The sequence below is a fragment of the Salvelinus sp. IW2-2015 genome, linkage group LG4q.1:29, assembly GCF_002910315.2.
Source record: "Salvelinus sp. IW2-2015 linkage group LG4q.1:29, ASM291031v2, whole genome shotgun sequence".
NCBI classification, from domain to species: domain Eukaryota; kingdom Metazoa; phylum Chordata; class Actinopteri; order Salmoniformes; family Salmonidae; genus Salvelinus; species Salvelinus sp. IW2-2015.
The window spans coordinates 65,965,966-65,985,843 of record NC_036842.1 but is presented as its reverse complement, the minus strand read 5'-3'; the positions used below and the strand labels follow the sequence as shown (position 1 = coordinate 65,985,843).

Below are 19,878 nucleotides of genomic sequence, written 5' to 3'. Positions count from 1 at the left end.
TATAATTTTGAATAGTATTGTGTGAATACGCTATAACGTATTTTACCAGGCGCGAGTCCATCTAGGTACGAGTCCAATGCGCGAAAAAACACATAACGAGCCTGAGAAATGTATACTGAAGCAAAGTGTCACCCACATTTTAGCTATGTTTTTAGCCCATAGATTTGCATAATGTTCGAGTCACTCAAATATCACATGAATACACATTAGACATACAAAAATGTGTATAATTGCAGGAAATAAGCTTTAAACACATTTTTTCTACGCCAACAAGAGGGTTGTGAATAGTTTGTGTCATGAACAGTGCTTGTGCCCATAGAAATAGATGTGGCGGGGGGGGGGGGGGGGGGGCTGTTGACACGTGACATTATTTCAATGGGTTGCAAGGTAAAAGTGGGAGATAGGATTAGGTCGGCTTCTGTCCTCCTTGCTTGGCAGATTGTGAACCCGTGACCCAAGTTCATCGCATAAATGTATATGCCATATCTCACAATCGATTGGACTTCCAGAATTCAGTCATTTCGTGACAGGATGTTTATATTTTTCGTAGATTTCGCATTATTCCACAAAGTTCTATCTAGCGCTGCAGTGAGGTGGGGGACTGCATAACCTGGTGACGTACCTTTCGCTATAGTCTACCTCCTCTACCTCCCTCTTCCTCGCTATAGCTTTACCTCGCTCTACCTCGCTCTACCTCCACTTCCTCGCTCTAGCTTTACCTCGCTCTACCTCGCTCTAGCTCTACCTCGCTTCTAGCTCTACCCGCTCTAGCTATACCTCGCTCCTAGCTCTACCTCGCGTACCTCTCTCTAGCTCTACCTCGCTCTCCCACTTTGACAACAGTCCAATAATGCGTCAGAGGGGTTTAGGAGCATAGAAAATTTTTTATTAATTTGCCGTAATTCCTAATTTAAATAGGTGGTAATACAGGGACGCTTGCAGGACAGCAGCAGGGTGTTTTCCTAACATCAACACTGGAACGTGCTCTGGAAGGGTTGTTGACCTTTCACGCTTTATGGCAGAAAGATTAGCCTCAAAAGCCCATGCAGAGCTCAGGCAGAGCTCAGGGCAAAGAGCCATGCAGAGCTCAGGGCAGAGATGTAAAACTATGTCATTTCTTAGGATTGTTTCTTTGCCTTCCTTTGGATTGACTCATCTTTCAATTCTCTAAAATGTATTAATAACCAAATCACTTTTTCATTGGACTAGATTTCATGACCATAGAATTATTTTATGATGCTACACCCTAGGCCCCCCCCCCCCCTTTGGTCTAACTGAGTGCGTTTTCCTTTTTTTAAATGTCATGGTACCCAATTGGTAGTTACAGTCTTGTCCCATCGCTGCAACTCCCGTACGGACTCAGGAGAGGTGAAGGTCGAGAGCCGTAAGTCCTCCGAAACACAACCCAACCAAGCCGCACTGCTTCGTGACACAATGCCCACTTAACCCAGACACACTAATGTGCTGGAGGAAACACCGTACACCTGGCGACTATGTCAGCGTGCACTGCACCCGGCCCACCGCAGGAGTTGCTAGTGCACAAGGACATCCCTGCCGGCCAAACCCTCCCCTAACCCGGACGACGCTGGGCCAATTGTGCGCCACCCATGGGTCTCCCAGTCACGGCCGGCTGCGACAGAGCCTGGACTCGAACCCAGACTCTCTAGTGGTACTGCGATGCAGTGTCTTAGACCACTGCACCACTCGGGAGGCCGACAATGACCTTATAATGTATTTGTGTGGCTACGATGCCATCTTTAGAGGCCAAAATGTTCTGCTTGGTTTCCAGTGCATTGAAAAACAAATGAAATATATTGCTACCAAGGTCTGATGATGCTTCTGACAATATAGTGAAAGGTGTGTTGTGTTGGGTGATGTGCTAAAGTCTGTAGGCTATTTTGAAAACTGCCGGTGTGTTGTGTTTATGAGGAGTCCCCTCCTGCGTGTGTTGTTGCATGAGCTGACTGCTGTTTCCTCCTTGCTTGGCAGAGATCTCAGAAAATGTAAAAATGTGAACCCGCGACCCAAATTTATCATATAAAATGTATATGCCATATCTCACAATCGACTGGACTTCCCGAATTTAGTATTTTTTCACTGTAACAAAACGTTTATATTTTCTGCATATTTGCGCTGTAGTGGGGGGCTGTGTAACCCTGTGACCTAGCTCTAGCTCTAGCTGAGTGAGAGAGAGAGGTGCACACTTTGACAGACAGTCCTACAACAAGTCAGAGGGGTTTAGAAACATAGTCACATTTTAGAAATATGCCGTTATTCCCCATTAATGCTACGAATACGGATTGCTGGCGGTGAAGCCATGCGGATAAAGATTCTAACTGTCTTCTGATAATGAGCCTGAATGCTAATGGCCATTCCCCCTTGGTTAGGAGCACACCCCAGGGAAAGGGGACTGTGTGTTTCATGGTCCATAGAGAGAAGATACACACACATCACATTATCATGCTGAAGTTTTATTGTAGCAGCACTCCAAGTGTTTTCACAGTGTGCCCTATTCTCATAGAAGAGTAATGGCAGCGCCTGGGCTCTTCTGATAACCATTCTGGGAGATGAAGAAGTGTGACATTTCAAAATCATATTGGGGAAAAAAACAAGGCAACGGTAAACATGTCGTCCCCCACGAATGATGCAGCGCCCCCCTTAGGCCAATCAGTGTGATTTTGTAAATGATGGATCTCTATGGTAAGACGCATCATGTGAGAATACTATTCATTGACTACAGCTCAGCGTTCAACACCCTAGTACCCTCAAAGCTCATCACTAAGCTAAGGATCCTGGAACTAAACACCTCCCTCTGCAACTGGATCCTGGACTTCCTGACGGGCCGCCCCCAGGTGGTGAGGGTAGGTAGCAACATATCTGCCACGCTGATCCTCAACACTGGAGCCCCCCAGGGGTGCGTGCTCAGTCACCTCCTGTACTCCTTGTTCACCCACGACTGCATGGCCAGGCACGACTCCAACACCATCATTAAGTTTGCAGACGACACAACAGTGGTAGGCCTGATCACCGACAACGACGAGACAGTTTATAGGGAGGAGGTCAGAGACCTGGCCGGGTGGTGCCAGAATAACAATCTATCCCTCAACGTAACCAAGACTAAGGAGATGATTGTGGACTACAGGAAAAGGAGGACCGAGCATGTGCCCATTCTCATCGACGGGGCTGTAGTGGAGCAGGTTGAGAGCTTCAAGTTCCTTGGTGTCCACAACACCAACAAACTAGAATGGTACAAACACACCAAGACAGTCGTGAAGAGGGCACGGCAAAGCCTATTCCCCCTCAGGAAACTAAAAAGATTTGGCATGGGTCCTCAGATCCTCAAAAGGTTCTACAGCTGCAACATCAAGAGCATCCTGACTTGTTGCATCACTGCCTGGTACGGCAATTGCTCGGAGGGTAGTGCGTACGGCCCAGTACATCACTGGGGCTAGGGTGCCTGCCATCCAGAACCTCTAAACCAGGCTGTGTCAGAGGAAGCCCCTAAAAATTGTCAAAGACCCCAACCACCCCAGTCATAGACTGTTCTCTCTACTACCGCATGGCAAGCGGTACCGGAGTGCCAAGTCTAGGACAAAAAGGCTTCTCAACAGTTTTTACCCCGAAGCCATAATACTCCTGAACATGTAATCAATTGCTACCCGGACTAAATACCATTCTCTGTTGTGTTCCCCCCCAACCCCTCTTTTACGCTGCTGCTCCTCTCTGTTTATCATATATGCATAGTCACTTTAACTATACATTCATGTACATACTACCTCAATTRSCCCAACCAACCAGTGCCCCCGCACATTGGCTAGCCGGGCTATCTGCATTGTGTCCTGCCACCCACCACCCGCCAACCCCTCTTTTACGCTACTGCTACTCTCTGTTCATCATATATGCATAGTCACTTTTAACCGTATCCACATGTACATACTACCTCAATCAGCCTGACTAACCGGTGCATGTATGTAGCCTGGCTTCTGTTATAGCCTCGCTGCTGTATACAGCCTCGCTACTGTTATTTTTCACTGTCTTTTTACTGTTGTTTTTATTTCTTTACTTACCTATTGTTCACCTAATACCTTTTTTGCCCTCAAATTAACTTTGATTTGATTTGATCATTCACGCAAGTTTCATCAAAATCGAGCCAATGGTATCTGAGATATCGCGTTGGTTAGCTAAACTGATAATCCTGAGGGTTCACAGCCAATTTAGCAATCAGAAACAACCTGAACTGATGTTGTCGCTTACTTCCTTTTCCTTTTTTGCTGATGTCACAGGTCAGTGCAGATGGTGCAGATAATAATGCTCTGGCAGGAGCCTGCTCTCACCTGGACTGCTATTTGGATCCCACCCAGAAACAGGTGTTATGCTGATAATTGGCCCATCATGTAGATTTTGGTTTTGCACTTGGCTGAGCTGCATCCCACACAGTAACAGTCAGAGACATGGGGGGAGCGGGAGCAGTGCAGCATTGAGGAGAAGGGGCATGAGGTCTCATGTTATCACCCTCGGGAGGGTGAGCAAAACCTCAATTCGCTTTCTGTGTGCATGGCATAAAAGTTGTTTCACCCACTAGAGAGTGCAAATTATATTTTGAGAGGGTGCGAATAGGATAAATCCTATTGGATCGGGCTCAAAGACCACATCTCCATACTTTATCATGGGTAATGCAAAATATCAAACACATTGCTGTTCACAGGAATACCTACTACCTGACATATATCTACATATTCTACATATGTAATGCAGAGATAAGAAAACTAGGGATTTCGGTTCTCCACAGATACAGTCGGCCTCAGACAGTGGTTGAGCAGACAGGACGGTACTGTACTGTTTAAGGGGGTTATATTTAGCGTGAGCAGGCAAACAGAGTGAATTCCAGGGCAGGCCTCTCCTCTCTGTGGCTGGCCAGTACCAGAGCCATGGCAGTTAGAGTTGAGGGAGAGAAGCGTACTCTGTGTCCGGCTAACTGACCCACCCTACTAATGAGAGGGTGGTGTGGTGCAGTGGCTGCTCCTAATTACTACCAAGCAGCTGCAACCGCATGGAGCCGCGCGGAGCCCAGCGAGGGGCCCTGTCAGGCCAACGGACAAGCCCTCCAGTGTGGAGAGGCCGCAGTCGCCCCACTTCGCCCCGCTCACTGCTCAGTGTTCTGGGTTCACTCCCACGCCAAGCAGCCCCCGCTGCAGCCTGCTATACTACTGCTGCTGCCTCATCAACTTCTCCTGCTGAAATTGCAGGGTAGCGGGGGAATCATGTCTGTAAATAAGGCTGCACTGACAAAAAAATGTCATGGTTCTTGTTTATCTGGCTGGGGACTTTCTGTTCAGATTCATATTGTCACTGACAGCAGCTTCAGTTCCATAGAACAGGTATCCTATCCAAAATATTACCCAATATAGAAATGGCATTTTACTCCAACCCTTAAACTGGAGAGATATACTTTCTCTTAAAGGACTGGATAATGTTAATTTATTACAACAATAAATGGTGTTTATTGGATTGAAAATACTTGAGTCACCAATTCATTCCAGAGAAAAGTGTAACCTCAAATAGAAATGGTTGCTATATGAAAACATACAATCCTGTGAAGTCAGTGGGAACTTTGAGTCCCTGTCAAGAATTCACCAAAGGTGGTAAGCGGTGAGAAGACAACTCCTGTTTTCAACTCCAAGCGGAACAACACTGTAGGCCTCAGGTAGACAAGTGGGAGTAGCCTGCTGCCATTGGCTTGTGTGTGGAGAGAGAGGCATCTTTATGCTGAGTGTAGGGCAGGTGAGAGGGGTGACACTGACCTGCCTGTTCCTCTCATCCATGATCCTGGTGATCTGTATCTTCTTCCGTCCCATCTCTGCGTTCTGTTCGGTCTCTCTGACACCTCAAGAATATCAGAAAAACTACCGAGCTCGTCTTCTTCCTTATCTCCTAGCACATTGTACAACACTCTCTCTTCTCTCTCTCTGGCTCTGAGAGAGAGAGAGAGAGAGAGAGAGAGAGAGAGAGAGAGAGAGAGAGAGAAAGAGAGAGAGAGAGAGAGAGAGAGAGAACAGAGTTAACATAACACCCAGTGATCTCTTCTCAGGCACAACAAAGCAGCCAATGGCTCTGTGTTCCATTCCCTGACACATACAGAGAGGTTATGAGACAGACCGGAGAACATGATGGCACCTTATCTCCTCACCTGCACTTCCACAGCAGCTGGAGCCACTGTCAGAACACTTCAGACTTAAAGGAGAAACCGTTCGGAAAATGCTAAACGCAATTTATAAGTTCATCTGCTCTTTAGTGTTGAATAGGCCTGATTCAGAACCAATGATAAAAGTGCATTTCAAGAGCTTTTCATACATAAGTGTGAAATTATCTTTTCCATTTTATGTGAGAAATGACTGCATTAAGCTCTTACTGAAGTACAAGTTGCCATGTGGAGCTGGTGTTGACTCCCAACCAAGTCCATGTCTACTGGGTATATCTGGCTTTGATCTTTAAGCCTAACAACCAGTAGCAGGATGACAGAATCACAGAGCTTTAATAACAAAAAATGTATCCTATTCTCGCTCGCTCTCTGTGTCTGTCTTACTCTCATATGTACACCAGTAGTCAGTCAAAAGTATTCCTAAGATGCCTGTGAAGACCGAGCACAGAGCTTCACTCTTCCTTGGCCAAAGACCATTCCATTCTTGTGGGCCGGCTAAGGAGTATTGGTGTCTCTGAGGGGTCGTTGGCTTGGTTTGCTAACTACCTCTCTCAAAGAGAGCAGTGTTTAAAGTCAGAACATCTGCTGTCTCAGACAAGGCTCGATCCTAGGCCCCACGCTCTTCTCAATTTACATCAAGAACATAGTTCAGGCAGTAGAAAGCTCTCCCATCCATTTATATGCAGATGATACAGTCTTATATTCATCTTGCCCCTCTCTGGATTTTGTGTTAAACGCTCTACATCAAAGCTTTCATAGTGTCCAACAAGCTTTCTCTGCCCTTAACCTTGTTCTGAACACCTCCAAAACAAAGGTCATGTGGTTTGGTAAGAAGAACGCCCCACTTCCCACAGGTATGATTACTACCTCTGAGAGTTTAGAGCTTGAGGTAGTCACCTCATACAAGTACTTGGGAGTATGGCTAGACGGTACACTGTCCTTCTCTCAGCACATATCAAAGCTGCAGGCTAAAGTTAAATCTAGACTTGGTTTCCTCTATCGTAATCACTCCACTTTCACCCCAGCTGCCAAACTAACCCTGATTCAGATGACCATCCTACCCATGTTAGATAACGGAGACGTAATTTATAGATCGGCAGGTAAGGGTGCTCTCGAGCGGCTACATGTTCTTTAGCATTCGGCCATCAGATTTGCCACTAATGCTCCTTATAGGCCACATTACTGCACTCTATACTCCTCTGTAAACTGGTCATCTCTGTATACCCGTCGCAAGACCCATTGGTTGATGCTTATTTAGAAAACCCTCTTAGGCCTCACTCCCACCTATCTGAGATATCTACTGCAGCCCTCATCCTCCACATACAACACACGTTCTGCCAGTCACATTCTGTTAAAGGTCCCCAAAGCACACACATCCCTAAGTCGCTCGTAYTTTCAATTCGCTGCAGCTAGCAACTGGAACGAGCTGCAACAAACACTCAAACTGGACCGTTTTATCTCAATCTCTTCATTCAAAAACTCAATCATGGAGACTCTTACTGACAGTTGTGGCTGCTTTGCGTGATGTATTTTTGTCTCTACCTTCTTGCCCTTTGTGCTGTTGTCTGTGCCCAATCATATTTGTACCATGTGTTGTCATGTGTTGCTGCCATGCTATGTTGTTGTCTTAGGTCTCTCTTTATGTAGTGTTGTGTTGTCATGTGTTGCTGCCATGCTATGTTGTTGTCTTAGGTCTCTCTTTATGTAGTGTTGTGTTGTCATGTGTTGCTGCCATGCTATGTTATTGTCTTAGGTCTCTCTTTATGTAGTGTTGTGTTGTCATGTGTTGCTGCCATGCTATGTTGTCGTCTTAGGTCTCTCTTTATGTAGTGTTGTGTTGTCTCTCTTGTCATGATGTGTTTTGTCCAATATTTTTATTTCATTTATTTTTAATCCCAGCCCCTGTCCCCGCAGGAGGCCTTTTGCCTTTTGGTAGGAAGTCATTGTAAATAAGAGTTTGTTCTTAACTGACTTGCCTAGTTAAATAAAGGTTAAATAACTAAATTAAATAAAAATAAAATCCTCATCTGATCCAGGCCGCTGCCAGCTTTGCTCTTCAGATGATTAAGAGTACACCCAGTCAGGTTTAAATCCTCTGAGGTGGATGAGGTAGTTCCCACGTGAGGTACTCTGTAACCTGCCAACCTGGTCACTGGTTCAGACTCCAGCAGGCCCGGTGAACTTTGATCTCTGCTCTATGAGAGATAGATATCTCCCTGGAAGAGCATTCATCATTGACACATGGACATAATTTACAAGCAAATGGAAAAATGCTTCTATTTCCCTTAGAACAGAACCTCTGGGCAAGGTTAACATTGTAGTATTCAGCCTTGGTCCAGCAGAGATACAGTTAGCACTATAGACTACTGTGTGGTTACCATAGACCAAAAAGCAGTGAGAGCTGACTAACATCATGGGACCAGAAATGGCCAGTTCCAGTGGCACACAGTAATTTTAGGCTTTGAGACACTGGCATTATAGTGTCTGGCTGTCTGAATCTAACCACTGTTAGGCAAACTCAACATGAGATCACCTAGCCAACAACCCCCAACCCACGCACGGCTGTCCACAGTAAGGAAACTAACTACGCAAAGCCCCATGAAGAATTTCCCTAAACCACATCACAACAAGTCGGTGAGAACGATAGTGTTCTTTTTCATTCACTGTTTCCAAATACTCCTACTGACACTTTTTCTACGTGTGTGTCTGTATGAGTGTGTATTTCTGTCCGTCTCTCTCGCTTTGAAGAGCAGTTGACTTGCTTCTCTTGACACTACTGTACAATTGTAGGCCTACATCTGAAGACAGTGAAACACACACATTCCACCTCGTCTCTAAACTGTGAGAGGATCTGTCATAGCAGTCTAGTACAGTGCAGGTTCTTGTGGCATAATGCCTTGTGTCATGACATTTCTGTTACGTAAATATGAGATGACAAGCTGAGGTGCCTCAGACACCAGGTTTGCTACTGCACTCTGCTTGGTACAGCTACTATCTGAAGAAAACACAGAAATAGATTTCCTTATTCTATCTGTAAATCAAATCAAAAATCACATTTTATTTGCCACATGCGCCGAATACAACAGGTAGACCTTACTGTGAAATGCTTACTTATAAGCCCTTATCCAAAAATGTAGTTTTAAGAAAAATAAGAGTTCAGAAAATATTTACTAAATCAGTTATTATTATTTTTTATTTTTTTAAACCCAATAAAATAACAATAATAAGGCTATATACAGGCTATATACAGGATGTAGTTGGATCATTTTTGCTGGGTATGAATAACATTTAACACAGTAAAAGTTTGTTTGCAATTACAAATATTCAGATCCGTTTTAGCATAATAAAAGGTGTTATAAATCTATGCATAACAACTGGTGAATGTTAAAGCATGGTTCTCAAAAGAGACACCAGATGGGAGACAGACAATCAACACCTGTACTGTTTTTATTTTCTTCTTCACTGATGCATTATGTATCAGTACATCTGTAGCATGTGTCGATTACTAAACCTTTTCACATAGCTGCCTACACATAAAAAAAAGTCCAAGTAAAAAGTATGTCAAAGTTAATCCATAACTGAACTTAAATAAATGCTTGTGGGTTAACTGCTTGATGGATGTGAAGTCAACTTGTTCACAGCTGTAAGAGTTACAGTTGAAGTCGGAAGTTTACATACACTTAGGTTGGAGTCATTAAAACTCGATTTTCAACCACTCCACAAATGTCTTGTTAACAAACTATAGTTTTGGCAAGTCGGTTAGGACATCTACTTTGTGCATGACACAAGTAATTTTCCAACAATTGTTTACAGACAGATTATTTCACTTATAATTCACTGTATCACAATTCCAGTGGGTCAGAAGTTTACATACACTAAGTTGACTGTGCCGTTAAACAGCTTGGAAAATTCCATAAAATGATGTCATGGCTTTAGAAGCATCTGATAGGCTAATTGACATCTTTGAGTCAATTGGAGGTGTACCTGTGGATGTATTTCAAGGCCTACCTTCAAACTCAGTGCCTCTTTGCTTGACATCATGGGAAAATCAAAAGAAATCAGCCAAGACCTCAGACAAAAAATTGTAGACCCCCACAAGTCTGGTTCATCCTTGGGAGCAATTTCCGAATGCCTGAAGGTACCACGTTCATCTGTAGAAACAATAGTACGCAAATATAAACACCATGGGACCACGCAGCCGCCATAACGCTCAGGAAGGAGACGCATTCTGGCTCCTAGAGATTAACGTACTTTGGTGCGAAAAGTGCAAATCAATCCCACAACAACAGCAAAGGACCTTGTGAATATGCTGGAGAAAACAGGTGCAAAAGTATCTATATCCACAGTAAAAAGAGTCCTATATTGATATAACCTGAAAGGCCGCTCAGCAAGGAAGAAGCCACTGCTCCAAAACCGCCATAAAAAGCCAGACTACAGTTTGCAACTGCACATGGGGACAAAGATCATACTTTTTGGAGAAATGTCCCCTGGTCTGATGAAACAAAAATAGAACTGTTTGGCCATTGTGACCATTGTTATGTTTGGAGGAGAAAGGGGGATGCTTGCAAGCCGAAGAACACCATCCCAACCGTGAAGCACGGGGGTGGCAGCATCATGTTGTGGGTATGCTTTGCTGCAGAAGGGACTGGTGCACTTCACAAAATAGATGGCATCACGAGGTAGGAAAATTATGTGGATATATTGAAGCAACAAAGTCAAGGTATTGGAGTGGCCATCACAAAGCTCTGACCTCAATCCTATAGAAAATGTGTGGGCAGAACTGAAAAAGCGTGTGCGAGCAAGGAGGCCTACAAACCTGACTCAGTTACAAGAACTCTGTCAGGAGGAGTGGGACGAAGTTCACCCAACTTATTGTGGGAAGCATATGGAAGGCTACCCGATAACGTTTGATCCAAGTTAAACAATTTAAATGCAATGCTACCAAGTACTAATTGAGCGTATGTAAACTTCTGACCCACTGGGAATGTRATGAAATATATAAAAGCTGAAATAAATAATTATCTCTACTATTATTCTGACATTTCACATTTTTTAAATAACGTGGTGATCTTAACTGACCTAAGACAGGGAATTTTTATTAGGATTAAATGTTAGGAATTGTGAAACTGAGTTTAAATGTATTTGGCTAAGCTGAATGTAAATTTACGACTTCCACTGTATGTACTGTAGGTAGAGAGCAGAGTTGTAATCCTGGCTGTGAGTTGTGTCCTAATCTCGCTGGGTGACAGAGCAGAGCAGGGCAGGGCCAGGGCAGCAGAGGGGATGCAGAGTTACACTAAATCCTGGTGGATTACTGCAGCACGTGGAGACGGGCCAGCACTGCAGCGTGTCACCACTCACAGCCTCAGCACGGCACGCCTCTGCACAGGTGGATGTACGTAACCCTCCACAAGGCTTGCTAACTAGAGCATGCTACCATGAGTCATACCACTCCCATTGTTTAGCGCTCAATGATGCCAATGGTAAACTGCAGCTAAGTAACATAACTGAAGTCAATGGGCGGCAGGTAGCCTAGTGGTTCAGAGGGTTGGGCCGTAACTGAAATGTCACTGGTTCGAATCCCCAAGTTGACTAGATGAAAAATCTGTCAAATGTGCCCTTGAGTAAGGCACTTAACCCTATTTGCTCTGGTATGGACTCTCCAGGTCCATACAACCATGGTGTTTTAAAGGTGAAGTTAACTGAACTATGCATTTAAAGCTTTACTCTATGTTAATCACGCTTGATAGGATTATTCTGTCCATTTCACCTTGCTTGTAAGAATGAAAATGTATACATCTCACCATGTACTCTTTAGGAGGCCTTGATAATGTACACCTGCACCACTTAGTATTTCATTTAAACCAGTCCAGCACTTCTTAAAGGTGCTTACCAAACATTTGCACCACAGAGATCAATGCACAGTGAATATGTCTCTATAGGAGAGACCACATCAGGCTGACATCTAAATCAATACCAGCTACATGACACACAGAATGTGTAGACGAAACCAAGCCTCATTTACAACCATACGAACCAAGAGTGTAAATACAGTGGGATGTTTTGAGCATTGTTGTTTAGCTTAAAAAGTCCTCTTAGATTCTTGGAATTAATCTAATTAATAGTGATTTCTGGCCACGGAGACAGGCCCAGTAGCAGCCGCTCTCTGTCTCTCTGTCCCTTCCTCCCTCCCATGAGACAGGCCTCTGGGAGATGGGGAGGGTTGGTGACGGGGTCGGCCCTTTCACACTCAATAAAACATGCTCCACTCCCATGTAATTACTGAACACAGCACATCCGCCTCACTCCCTCTCAGTCAGTAAGCCTGAATAAGCTCTGCACGTAGTCACAGAGCTGTAGGCCTAGTATTACTTAACCTCATATTACATCTTACACTGCTGTCCAACACAAAAGACGACATCCTTATATGGTTCATTTCATTTAAAGGATGAGACCAGAGCATCTATTATTGACCCTGTTATTGGCCATACTACATTCAGAGCATGATGTGGTTAGAATGATATATCCTAAAGCCAAGAAGAACATCCAATGCTTTGAATGTTCAGCTCTTACTTGCTTCAATGACTATACATTCAAATGTGTGTACTGTACTGTCTAAGTGAGTGTTTAATGTGAGGAAAGCCTAACCCATTTCCCTTATTACTCTGACTGTCATGGACAGGAGCCAAAGTCCTGAGCATAGCCATGACAGTTGTGCTTCCTGTGTGTGAAGAGCTCAGTTTGACTATCCTACCACAGGGCCAGGCCACGGAGTGGGCAGACAAGACTCAACTTCCTGCCTCTCCACTTCCTGTTTTTCAGGACCACTTCTAAATGCCCACTGCAGCGGAGGGATAGAAAAAAGGGAGGGAGTGTGCCTTGGGGACACCCTTACTCTCTGATCTCCTCCACGTGTTGCCTTCCTGACTGTAACTCTGAGACTAAACAACAACAGGACTCCATCTCCTGTTCATTCTCTGTGTGTTTATTATGTTTACAGTACAGGGCCATTAGACAGGCTGGACAGGCACATGCTGCCACACCAAGCACTCCACCACTTTCTATTCAGTTAGATGTCAGGCCTTTCCTTGTTTTGGCCAGGACTGATAATGACTTGAAACATTTCCTGAGCTACATAATGATGAATAACTACTCCATCACACACTAAACTAATGAGCAGTAAAATACTGATTAAACAGAGTTCATACTTAACAAGAAAACAGCAGCGCTAAATGGTAGCAATATAATCCCAAAACTTGAAAGTGGAAGGAAATGGCTCAGTTCCAGTTTGTTAGGCTTTAAGCGGTGTGGGGACATGGAGCAAAGTAAACCCTCATGGTTCTGCTGCTTCGTTTCAATGAGACCCTGACATAAGTGCATTAAGAAATGAACACCCCAACTCTTTGTTCTTCCTATCATCAGGCTCTGCTGTACCTGGAAATGGGGCTGTTGGCCTGGAGGGGAATGGAGGAGAGCCAGCCTCTCTCTCTCCCGCTCCTACACTACCCTTTGTGAGAGCACCCTTATCTCCCACTCCAGCAGGGAGAGGTAGGATTGTGGCCCCAGAAGCAGCATCACTAGTGCTAATGTCTCCTGATGCTAATCTGACACACGGCTGATCCTGCAACAACCACTTTCTCCATTCCTCTCTCCCGCTTTCCATCTCTCTCTTTCTCCCTCTCTCCCTCCACCTCTCCCTCCTACCCCTCAGTCTCTCTCTTTCTCTCTCACTCTCACTCTGTACATTCCCTCACCTCTGTTTCCAAGGCAACTAATGAGATATAATTAATAAGATCTACCAAAGGGGTGTGTGAACAGAAATGAGTGAGAAAGAAGCCTTGAGAAAGAGAGAGAGCTGCTTGCCTAGTGAGCTAAAGAAACTCCTTTAAATGTGTGTGCATATTGGACTTTCTACAGCTTGTTAACTTTCTTTGTAGATCATTGCTTGGGGTGACATTATCTTCCTAGACAATGACTTCAAAAACATTTATGAGAAGTTAAGACGATTACTATATTAGCACCATGATAAACCACACCCTTAGAAATAGCTGGGGTACTTTGAACCACTACAAGCCAAGTGAAAAATCTCATAATGAACATTTTACATTGAGTAAGTGCTTTATGTTACTGACAGAAGGGATGTTAAATTAGTTTTTTTTWATGATATTGAGATTACAACAGAAAGTGCCTTCCTCCTTTATTTCACATAATACAGTAGTTGTACTCAAGTACGCTGTAACAATGTGCGCTGGGAGTCAGGAAGCAAGTTCAGGAAGTGTTTTAATAAAATAAACATAATACAAAACAAGTACCTCGAACAACGCACAGACATGAAACAGAAATAATGACGCCTGGGGAAGGAACCAAGAGGAGTGACATATATAGGGCAGGTAATTAAGGAAGTGATGGAGTCCAGGTGAGTCTGACGATGCGCAGGTGTGCGTAATGATGGTGACAGGTGTGCGCCTTAACGAGCAGCCTGGTGACCTAGAGGCCGGAGAGGGAGCACACGTGACAGTACCCCCTCCCCGATGTGCGGCCCCAGCTGCAGGACGCCGACCAAAATCCCGCGTCATTCTGTAACGATGTGCGCTGGGAGTCAGGAAGCAAGTTCAGGAACTGTTTTAATAAAATAAACCAACATAATACAAAACAAGAACCTCAAACAATGCACAGACATGAAACAGAAACAATGAAGCCTGGGGAAGGAACCAAAAGGAGTGACATATATAGGGCAGGTAATAAAGGAAGTGATGGAGTCCAGGTGAGTCTGACGACGTGCAGGTGCGCGTAACGATGGTGACAGGTGTGCGCCATAACGAGCAGCCTGGTGACCTAGAGGCCGGAGAGGGAGCACACGTGACATCCCTTGATATGATTTGAGTGGATCCAACCCCTGACGTACATTGATATGCATTTGAGTGGATCCAACTGACGTACATTGATATGATTTGATGGTCCACACCCTGACGTACATTGATATGACTTTGATGGGATCCAACCCTGACGTACATTGTATGATTTGAGTGGATCCAACCCTGACGTACATTGATATGATTTGAGTGGATCCAACCCTGACGTACATTGATATGATTTGAGCTGAATCCCACTGAGTTACATGATATGATTTGAGTGGATCAACCTGACGTACATTCGATATGATTTGAGTGGATCCAACCCTGACGTCATTGATATGATTTGAATGGATCCGGCCTGACGTACATTGATATGATTTGAGTGGATCCAGCCCTGACGTACATTGGATATGATTTGAATGGATCCAACTGACGTACATTGATATGATTGAGTGGATCCAGCCCTGACGTACATTGATATGATTTGAATGGATCTGGCCCTGACGTACATTGAATAGATTTGAGTGGATCCGGCCCTGACATACATTGATATGATTTGAGTGGATATGGCCCTGACGTACATTGGCAATTCAAATGATCCGGGGAACAGGAGCGGACCGGTCACCTCTGCAGAGGCGCAGGAAACCCGTCATTCCGGCTGAGATGCAGGAGCATGGCGACCTAGAGCGCCGGAGAGAGAGCAAAATGATGGTACACCTCCCCGGCACGTTCGGCTCCAGCCGCAGGACGCCACACCAAAGGGACGATCCTGGGGTCAGAAGCGGACGGTCACCCCCGCTGATGCACGGAACCTGTCGCCGGTGGGACGTGGGAACCTGACAGACCGGCTGAGGCAGGGGAGTCTGGCGATCCGTTGAAGCATGAGAGCTGAAGAGCCAGTGGAAGCAGGGGAGCCTGGCGATCCAGTAGCATGAAAGCCGACGACCCGCTGAGCTGGAGCTGTCGATCCAGCTGAGCCATGAGAGCCTGACGAGCCGGCTGAGGCCGGGGAGCCTGGCGATCTGGCTGAGGCATGAGAGCCTGTAGCGGCACCCGCGACCCGACGTCATTCCCACCGAAACAAAAAAAAACACTCCTTGATGCTTCCCTTAGGTGAGGCGTCATTCTTAACGATGTGCGCTGAGGATCAGGAAGCAAGTTCAGGAAGTTGTTTAATAAAATAAAACCAACATAATACAAAACAAGAACCTCAAACAACGCACAGACATGAAACAGAAACAATGACGCTGGGAAGGAACCAAAAGGAGTGACATATTAGGGCAGGTAATAAAGGAAGTGATGGAGTCCAGATGAGTCTGATGACGTGCAGGTGCGCGTAACGATGGTGAGGTGTGCGCCATTAACGAGCAGCCTGGTGACCTAGAGGCGGAGAGGGAGCACACGTGACATACACCTTGATTTGATTGAGATCCAACCCTGACGTACATTGATATATGTTGAGTGGATATGCCCTGACATACATTGATATGATTTGAGTGGATCCAGCCCTGACGTACATTGATATGATTTGAGTGGATCCAGCGCCTGACGGTACCATTGATATATTTGAGTGGATCCAGCCCTGACGTACATTGATATGATTTGAGTGGATCCAACCCTGACGTACATTGATATGATTTGAGTGGATATGGCCCTGACGTACATTGGCAATTCAAGTTAGAGTACAACAAGGGTTAGACAGTGACTCACACAAACATTCCAAAGCATGTTCTGCATAGCTTGCATAGTAAATAATAATGGTTAATTGAGTTTACGGCTACTGGGACATGACAAAGCTTCTTCACTTGTTTAACTTTTTTAGCGTGCATCTTAATCGGACCAAAAGTTGAAGACTGAAGTTGTTGGCCTACCTTGCTCAAGTTTATCTTTTTTTTTCTCCCATTGACATGTATGAGAGTATGACGTGTAGGGGACAATGATACAGTATTCACAGACTACAGAGTGGTTGTGTTGAGGAGGCAGACCAGAGCAGGCCAGGCTGTGAGTGGTTAATCTCTCCCAATGATGACTGCTACCTCACTCCAACTCTCCACTGACCCAGCTGTAATCCCACGTTGGATCAATGCAAGTTCAAACAATCATCCATCCTGCTAGCACCTAACTCTGGCTGGGAAGATGGAGTTGCAGACAGGGACTAAGCTACTTATCACCTCCACAATGACATCATCAGGAAAACCCCAGCGGATTAAGTGGCTCTTCTCTTGGTGAAAATAGTTTTAGACCACCATCATATAACATCCATCTATAACCAGGGAGAAATAGACGACTGCAAAAACAAATCTCTTTAGGAGAGAGGTCAATAACAGAACATACACCTTTACAGCCTTGCCAATCAAGACGGGTATATTATTGTTACTTTTGAATGTATTCCAATTGCATGCTGAAATCAGCAAGTTTCAAGGTATGGTAATGTCTGGATAATAGGCTACATATCCAGAAGGACAGAAAAACACAACATGAGATGCTGACAGTGAAACTGAGCGCTAGCAGACAGACACCCTCACTCTCAGTCACACAGTAATGTCAGGGGATGAGAGGACTATGCAAGGTGACTTTGACTAAATGCCTGGGGTCCATGACAGAAAGCCATTGACTTGACTGTGGCATATTTTTCTCACTTATCACCATCCTAAATCCTAAAAGCTTGTATGATGAAACTAAGAGGAAATTAACACATATTCCCTTTGGCTTGAAGGCACAGTAAGAAGAATCTGAGGCCAGTAAGTCACCTGCAACAAGCAGGAGACACCGTGTACTGTAATCACTGCCAACATGTACACCCTAACTGGCCTAGCAGACAGCCAGTTACACTGACTGCTCATGTATCTTCTACAGGCATGGAACAGTGCATTGAAGTTCAGACAACAGAGCTCGATAAACGTCATAGTCCAAACAGATCTTGTTGTGCTGGAGCTGGTGTATGAGTGTGAGTATGTGAGCGCACGTGTGTTTGTGTGTGAACTTAAAGGGAATAGAGAGGAAACAGGAATAAAACCTTGAGATGGAAGAGTTTCCCCCACCCCCATCCCCAGCCCCAGCTTTCTTGCCGTGTGCGGTAGCAGCAGCGTTGTAACATAATTACTGCTGGGGCGCCTCTATTCCCAATGATCCATTTGCGTCAGTCAGGTTTTCGACCCGAGCCGATGAATGGATTCTCAGTTTCTCAAGGATAAAGAGATGACCCTATCCTAACTGTTGTATCCATTTCATGTGCAGAGGCCACTCTCCTTCTCAAGGTTTGTCTCCTGATGCTAATTGTAGTACAGCGCTTTAGCATGAAGAAAAGGACGCAAGCTTAGAGTAATGATATTTTCTTCATTAAAAAGGTCTGGTTGAGAAATGCATGACATACATTGAGAGGAATTATACTGCCGGTTATTCAGATTTGAAAAAAAAGAAACCCGCTCAGATTTGCAATGGTGAACAACCCACAAGCTAAATGCAAATGATATGCAACTATTTTAATTTGAGCATCTTGCTGTTTTTGGATGAATCCCAAAACGTATTACCGTGTTATGTGACAGTCACAAATCACTTCTAATCAACCAAAATGTCATATTCTACTGCCAAAATGAAACTGACTAAGTGTCTAAGCACTCACATCAAATTAGGAGTAACGGCCAAACACAGTCACTCAACATCACTGTCTCTGAGCCAAAACCTCTCTCCAAAAACATTTAATCACCAACATCCCTTATGACAGTATGTCAATTTTACCAGTGAATTTCCTGACACGAATCAGCGTCAGAATCTGACATTCTCTATGGATGAGCACTTCAAGTGTCACAGCGCACCCAAGTTCTCCTTTTCTAAATCAATCTGATAGAGTCACAGATGACACAGGTCTAAAAGAAATGCAGAAGCTGAACATTCCTGAATGTTTTCTGTAGATTTCTGTACACTTTCTTCATCCTTCATGATCTCAACTTTTCAGGGATATCAGGAAAAGCCCATTTTCTGAGTCTCCTATAAACATACATCCACCCACACCCAAATTCCTGCATCCTAAATGTTAGCATGGCAGCCTTGTTGGACTGTGGACCTGTTGGCTGTGTGATTTGGTGGTATGTGTCCATTTGCATGGTTGTCCATCATCACAGGGACTTCTCACCAGGGAGGGATAATCACACCAACACAGAGGGGTGTGACACCCCCTACCCTCAGCCCCCAAGGCACCCTGCAAACTGTATTAAGCGGCATGGCAGCCTTTTGATGTTCCACAGACCGCAAATCCAAAATGGTAAACAGCACAGATGAATCAAGATCTTCTTCCTGGGGGAATACGCTGTGTAAGGATATTAGGGACGCATTGCATTAATGTGTCTCGGCACCACTACATTTACCAGCTCTCATCCCCACTAAATGTACTGAATATCCAGATGAAACATTCTGATACAGTTTAGATATGTAATTCTTCAAATATGTTGTTTGATCAACAGCAGGCAGATTTAACTATATAAACAAATGAAACTACTCTGAGTTTACCATGTTGTGTTACACATCATGTACACACTGTTTCTGTTGGTTGTTAGTGTGTTAAGTCCTGTCTTGACCAACAGAGCACTGGTGCTTCTTTTAATGGATTTTTTTGTTCTTCAAAAAATGGCTTAGAATAAATATTAGATTTTCTCTTTCCATTTTTCTCTTGCTCTCCATCCCTCTGTTTTTCAGTGTTCCATTACATAAAAGGTTTATGCAACCCAAGCAGCATGGACCATTATGACTCATGAAAACTGTGAAAGGTTCAACATTGATTTGATTTTTTAACAAAGAAAATGGATGACTCAACACATACCTACATGG

General features: G+C 44.5%; 3 protein-coding genes across 11 annotated transcripts in view; all 3 read right to left on the bottom strand.

Moving 5' to 3' along the window:
- LOC111962393 (synemin, intermediate filament protein) overlaps window positions 1–19,878 on the bottom strand; it is a 244,348-nt gene that overhangs the window by 104,812 nt on the left and 119,658 nt on the right. The gene's annotated exons all lie outside the window — the stretch shown is intronic.
- Window positions 1–19,878, bottom strand: part of LOC111962398 (myocyte-specific enhancer factor 2A-like) — a 315,332-nt gene that overhangs the window by 270,716 nt on the left and 24,738 nt on the right. The gene's annotated exons all lie outside the window — the stretch shown is intronic.
- Window positions 1–19,878, bottom strand: part of LOC111962399 (myocyte-specific enhancer factor 2A-like) — a 95,322-nt gene that overhangs the window by 50,708 nt on the left and 24,736 nt on the right. For all 3 annotated transcript variants that reach the window (XM_070443047.1, XM_023985465.2, XM_023985466.2), the window contains exon 2: window positions 5,802–5,972. In XM_070443047.1, coding sequence (XP_070299148.1) covers window positions 5,802–5,855 — 54 coding nt within the window. In that variant the 5' untranslated portion in view covers window positions 5,856–5,972. The remainder of the gene's footprint in view (window positions 1–5,801; window positions 5,973–19,878) is intronic.